At 40.2% G+C, this 6,499-nt stretch overlaps 1 protein-coding gene across 6 annotated transcripts in view; it reads right to left on the bottom strand.

The window, feature by feature from the left end:
* Positions 1 to 6,499, bottom strand: part of DEPDC5 (DEP domain containing 5) — a 151,484-nt gene that overhangs the window by 93,717 nt on the left and 51,268 nt on the right. For all 6 annotated transcript variants that reach the window (XM_006869286.1, XM_006869282.1, XM_006869283.1 and 3 more), the window contains 3 exons: positions 4,368 to 4,437; positions 2,315 to 2,351; positions 1,627 to 1,747 (listed from right to left, as the gene is read on the bottom strand). In XM_006869286.1, the coding sequence (XP_006869348.1) occupies positions 1,627 to 1,747; positions 2,315 to 2,351; positions 4,368 to 4,437 (228 nt within the window). The remainder of the gene's footprint in view (positions 1 to 1,626; positions 1,748 to 2,314; positions 2,352 to 4,367; positions 4,438 to 6,499) is intronic.

Genomic DNA, 6,499 nt, shown 5'->3' with positions numbered 1-6,499 from the left:
GAGGGTGTAAATCTTTACGGGAGTAGAAAGCCTCATCTTTCTCCCGCGGAGCAGCTGGTAGTTTCGAACTGCTGACCTTGCGGTTCACAGCCCGAGTCGTAACCACTACGCTACCAGAGCTCCTTATATACTAATGGAGGTAGTAGCTCAAAATAATAACAGAGAAGGAAGGAGTCTTCACATCAAGCATCAATGTTATTCCCTCTGTATACAGGGTAGATAGATTACGGATGGGCAACTTATCGACAACTGGCTACCTAAAATGAGGGGGTGATAAAGGCATGAAGTGACAGGAGTTTAGTTTAAGAATGTGTGGGGGAAGAGTCCCTAATGAAGTTTTCATCTTGTCTAGATGGGTTTGGCAAAAAGAAATGGAAATAAGATTCTTCTGGTTCAACAGCTGAGTAATTGTTATCATGACTAATTGCGACTGTCACAATTGTAAAGGTAGAAGTTTTATAACAAAAACAGGAGTGGTTAATCTTACAGTCCAGAAACAGAGGACCCTAGGATCATCAAGGGAGAAGAGCACAAGCAGAATGTGGGACCTTATCCAGAGAAGCAGCGATACCAGAGATGGAGGCAGAGATGAGGACATGGAGAGAAGGAGCAGCTGAGAACTCTAGATTCATGGAAAGAGAGGGACTGAGAGCTGGCAGCCAGGAGACAGGCTTGCAGAATGTGCCCTTTGGTAATTTAAATTATTTATTTATGCCTGAGTGTTTAAAAAAAAAAAAAAAAGAGCTAATAATGAATAGAGAGAAATACTGTTAACTGATGGTACATGGAGGGGATTATAATCAATGTGATGAAACAAAGTATATGATTTGTTGAATGTAAAACTGATGATCTGCCCTGTAAACTTTACTCAATTCACAATAAAATTAAAAAAAAAAAAAAAAGAACCTGAAACCAGAATTCCTAAATGTTGGAAGAGATACGGTCACACTGCTAAGAAGCAAGGATGGAGAGACTTTGTCTCATACTTGGGACATATTATCAAGAGGGATAATCCCTAGAGATGGACATTATGCATGGTAAAGTGGAGGGTCAGCGAAAAAGAGGAAGATGCCCAAGGAGATGGATTGACACAATGACTGCAGCAGTAAGCTCCAGTGTAATAATTATAAGGGTGGCACAGGATTGGGCAGTGTTTTGTTCTGTTTTGCATAAGGTCACACTATGAGTCAGTAATGACTTGACGGCACCTAACAACATAGCCAATATGATATGGCATTCATTTAGCTAATTTTAATTTTAAATAGTTTTAAGGTTATTCTCATGAAGGTCCTTACTCATTGCCATCAAGCTGGTTATTAAACATAAAAGGTTCTCAAAAATTCTCTCCTAGTCTATAAATTGTTTCATCACTTTATTGATAAAATCCTTTGATACACAAAAGTATTCCTACTTATCTATTTTATCTCTTGCTGCTCATGTTTTTGGTGTCGTATCAAAGAACCCACAGTTTAAAACTAGCATTAACCCCACGTTTTCTTCTACGAGTTTTATAATTTTTTTAAATCTCATGTCTAAATTCTTGTAAAGGTCCCAACTGGATTACAGGTTTCCCTTTGATCTTCTAGGCAAGTTTATCTCCACCCCAAAGTGAATGCTTGAGAAAACCTGCAAGTGGCGAGGCGTTGTGCTCGGGAAGGGCCTGGCAGCCTGAACACTTGAGCATCATAGGCATCATAGTCTACTTGGATGGGAAGGGCGTTCTCAGGCTCTTTGGGAGTCCCCAGAGCTGAAATACACAAAGAATACAAATTGTCATCAAAACACATTTCAAGCAGATGCCTTCATCAGAGGGTCTTCCTCAAAATCTACAAGATACAGGAGCTCAGCTTCATCAAAACACATTTCAAGCAGATGCCTTCATCAGAGGGTCTTCCTCAAAATCTACAAGATACAGGAGCTCAGCTCCCCCAGGAAAAATGGGGCAATCCCCCATTCAGGAGGTTCTCAAGATTAAATGACTCAAAAATAAAATAATATGGCCATACATAAAGCCAAATATCTGGATTCTGATTAAAAAATAACACCTCGATATGCTAACTTAGTTCTTTGCAAGTTTGTACCTGACCCCTACAACTGACCTCTGTGAAAGAAAAGGTTTGTCATCATGTGTTTTGCAGTGAATGAGACAAAACTGCAAGGTGGTTGAGAGATCTTTCAAAGGGTACACAAAGAACTAGGACTCAGGTCTCCAACTTAGCTGTGAACATTTTATGTGTATGTGCTCTCATGTCATTTTGTTGCTACAAGTCAACTGACTGCAAAAGTGTAAAAGAAGAACTCAAAAAATACTCACAGGTATCACGGCCATTTTTTGCTTTCTCAGAGGCAGGCTGTAAAATTAAATAGATACATCATCATTCCCTCTTTGTTAGACTAGAACTTATCAAATGGTACAGCAAAGATGATTATTTCTTAACCCTGACTATAGCTTTAAGAAAGACAAGCGGTAACACAGGACATTTACCATGGTGCCGGGCCCTACTAGGTCCCTGACTTGCAACTTCTTATCTTATCTCACAAACCTATCCAGTAGGCAGATGGCATGACCACACTTTGTAGGCAAGGATCTTCAATTACAGAGAGGATGAGGGACTTGCCCAAAGGCTTACAGATTACAACCCACAGGTGGCAGAGCCCAAACCTAGTGCAGATCTTCAGGCTTTGGTCAGTCCACTGTTACGCTTATTCTACCATGGACTCAACCCTTGCAAGCTGCCCCATGACCGAGGTGCTTTCACCCATCTGCCTATACCGACCAATGCTGAGCACTCAGTGGAATGCCCACTTTGCAGAGATAGAGCATGAACGTGGAGCAAAACTGAAACGAGTCAGAACTTTTTTTTTAATTCAAGAATCTTTTTCAGTACTCTTAAGCCTCCTACATGGAGCTGTAGTAGCACAGTTGTTAAGAGTGTTTGGTTGCAGTGGTTTGAACCCACCAGCTGTCTGAGGGTAAAAGATGTGGCAGTCTGTTTCTGTTAAGATTACAGCCTAGGAAACTCAGGAGAAGCTTTCAGACTAAGGAAGACTAGGAAGGCAGGTTTGGTGATCTATTTCCAAAATTATCTAATGAAAACCTTATGAATCACAGCAGAACACTGTCCAACTCACTTGCCATGGCCAAGTCAACAGAATAGATCAAGGACTAGGAGAGGCCATCATGTTTGGAGAAGGTATGGGAGACCCTCGTAAAATAGACTGGCACAATAGCCCTAAAAATAGGCTTACATATGTTGGTGACTATTAAGGATGATACAGGGCCAGGTGACATTTTGTTCTGTTGTTGTTCTAGTCAGAGTTGGCTATTTTTCAGCAATACTCAAAAAGCTTTGTAACATTGCCTAAGCAGGTCAGAGGCCAGGCTGAGGCCAAAGAGGAACCTACAAACAGACACAGCAGAAAAGAAGTTGTTTTTACCAAAGACCTATACACTGAGCATTTTCTGTTCCTGTACCTGTTAATTTCCCTAATAAATCCCTAACTGTGAGTATGGTGTCTAAGTTCTGTGTGGTCATTGCAATAGACTACTGAATACAATTAAGTAGAGTGCTGTGGGAAGGATGGTCGGTGCCATTTTTGCAAGTACCCATACACGTAATATCCTGTTTTTCTGTTTACATTACAACAATAACACTTTAAACTGGAATTTTTATTGGCTAGAAATATATTCCACTGAATGGGTGTTTTATGGTCTGTTTGGCTATCTTCTTATTATCTCCAACTTCCTACTACTATAAACAAAACTAGAACAGGACCTATGTGAAAAAAATAGCCTCAATTATGTCCTTAGAGCATACAGCCAAGATGGAACTACCCGTTCAAATGGTCTGAACGTTTTCATTCCTCTTGATCAATACACATGACTGAACTAGGATTCAAAAGGATCACACACCAACCAGTACTCAAGTATCAAATTCATTAACCCTTTCTCATCATTTGAGGAATTAATGCTTTAAACCTATTTGATAATTAAAATTTTTAAAGAACCCCAATTCATGTTTGAATTTACATCTCTTTAATTACTAAGAGGTGGCTTTTAAAAAAAAAAAAATAGCTGCTGTGCTGCTATTTCCTTTTTGTTAGAATATGTATCCTTTGTCTATCGATATCCCCACTGTTACCTGAGTGATCTCAGTATGTGAACATACTAATTCTATAATAAAAAAACTTGTCATATTTTTTAAAAAATTATTTCTTGCAGGCTGGGGTTTGCCTTCTTATTTAATATAGAAAATGATAAAGTTCTAAGACAAATTTCTAAAGTTCTATTCATGATCACGCGGGAGAGAGGAGACATCTCATAGGACAAAAGTATCCCTAAAGCTCTTCTGGTTAGTGAAACTTACCTTCTTTCCTGCTAGCTTTATTCGTGGGGTGAAACTATTACAAAAGAGCTGGCTTTTGGATGTATAGAAACTGTAAAAGAAAGAAACATGACCATGAAATCTAATCCTCTTTCATTTTAACACTCAAGACAGCTGACATCCTGGCCAAGATCAGTCCACTCCAGGCTAGCTTTCCTCAGGCTTCACTCATTTTCTCTAACTTCTTCAATTGCTACCAAAACATTATTAGGTTTTTTTATTTCTCCATAAATTATCTCATGATAGTCCTAATGCCTAAATAGATGATGATCTTCTAATATGATGGAGATTTAATCTATTTACACCATACTTTTGGCACCTTTGCTATTTGGATGACCACCCATATGTCAGTTCGTTGTACTGTGGTGGCTGTGTGCTGCTGGAAGCAATGCCACTGGTATTTTAAATGCCAGCAGGGTTACCAATGATGAACAGATTTCAGGAGAAGCTTTCAGACTAAGGAAGACTAGGAAGGCAGGTTTGGTGATCTATTTCCAAAAATTATCTAATGAAAACCTTATGAATCACAGCAGAACACTGTCCAACTCACTTGCCATGGCCAAGTCAACAGAATAGATCAAGGACTAGGAGAGGCCATCATGTTTGGAGAAGGTATGGGAGACCCTCGTAAAACAGACTGGCACAATAGCCCTAAAAATAGGCTTAAATATGTTGGTGACTATTAAGGATGATACAGGGCCAGGTGACATTTTGTTCTGTTGTTGTTCTAGTCAGAGTTGGCTTGAAAGCAGCTAACAGCAACAACACTTGGCATGAAGCTGGACTTAAGGGAGGGCCTTATCACTCACTGGTTTATTAGAACTTAGTAAGGAAGATAGCACAAGCAAGAAAAAATGGTTTGTACTCAAGACAAAATGGTACGTGTTATTAACTGCCAACACCTAAGAAAATCAAATGTTCAATATACTCATGTCAGGTATTTAACACAAAAAATTTGGAGACCCAGTTTGCCTTGAGTATGCTGGATGAAGCAGTCAATGATGCTGTAAAGCCTTTTCTATTCCCTCTGGTAGCACAGTGGTTACGAATAGGGCTGCGAACTGCAAGGTCAGCAGTTCGAAACTACCAGCTGTTCCGCGGGAGAAAGATGAGGTGTTCTGATCCCATATAGATTTACAGCCTACACAATAAAACATTAAAAAAAAAAAAAAAAAGACTTACAGCCTCGGAAACCCTGTACAGGGTCGCTATAAGTCAGAACCTACTCCACAGCACACAGCCACCACCACCAGCATCTCCATATACTCTCTTTTGCCATTATCTACAATTGTAGTCAAGATGTTTTAAATATTAATTCATATATCTCCAGTTTCCATCATAACCCTGAGCATTTGAAAGAAAAAAGGCAGTATCAAAAGATAATCAATAGTCAACTAGAAGAAGAAAGAAGAAGAAAAAAAGAGTAATCTGACACAACTTGATGAACTTGACCTACACCTATGGATGCAGTAGCTCAAAACAGGGAACAAAACTTTATAGCGAGGATCATGCCTACCCCCTCCATACACAGAGTAGACAGGGATGGGCAACTTGGACATTGGCTACCCAAAATGGGGGGGGCTACAAAGGCAAGAAGTGACTGCCTTACAAACTTTCAAGAGGAAGCTTAGATCCAGATGGCATGGAGGAAGGTAGAACTTCCACTGAGTAGTATCCAATCTGTCTAAGTGGGGATGATGAAAGGAAATGCGAATCGATCTCTTGTTGTACAACAGTGAATAATTGTTATCAGAACTGATTGTGAGGGTTGAAAATGTAAAGGTAGACAGACGTTCTGCAGCAAAAGGAGGGGAGTGATTGACTTTGCAGTCTAGGAGCGGAGGTCCCTAGGACCATCAAGGGAGAAGAGCGGAGAGTGAGACCCTACCCAGAGAAGCAATGACGCCAGAAATGGAGGCAGAGACAATGATGTGGAGAAATGGAGCAGCTGGAGACTCTAGACCCAGAGAGGGAGGGGGGCTGTGTGCTGACCGGGGGACAGGCTTGCAGGGTATACCCTTAGGTTGGTTGATGATGCATGGAGGGGAATGTAACCATGGCAATGAAATGATATACAATAGGATGAATGTAAAACTAATGTTCTCCCATGTAAA

The sequence above is a fragment of the Chrysochloris asiatica genome, unplaced genomic scaffold (genome assembly GCF_000296735.1).
Source record: "Chrysochloris asiatica unplaced genomic scaffold, ChrAsi1.0 scaffold00128, whole genome shotgun sequence".
NCBI lineage: Eukaryota > Metazoa > Chordata > Mammalia > Afrosoricida > Chrysochloridae > Chrysochloris > Chrysochloris asiatica.
The sequence above is the reverse complement of the archived record's forward strand: the minus strand, read 5'-3'. Positions and strand labels throughout refer to the sequence as shown.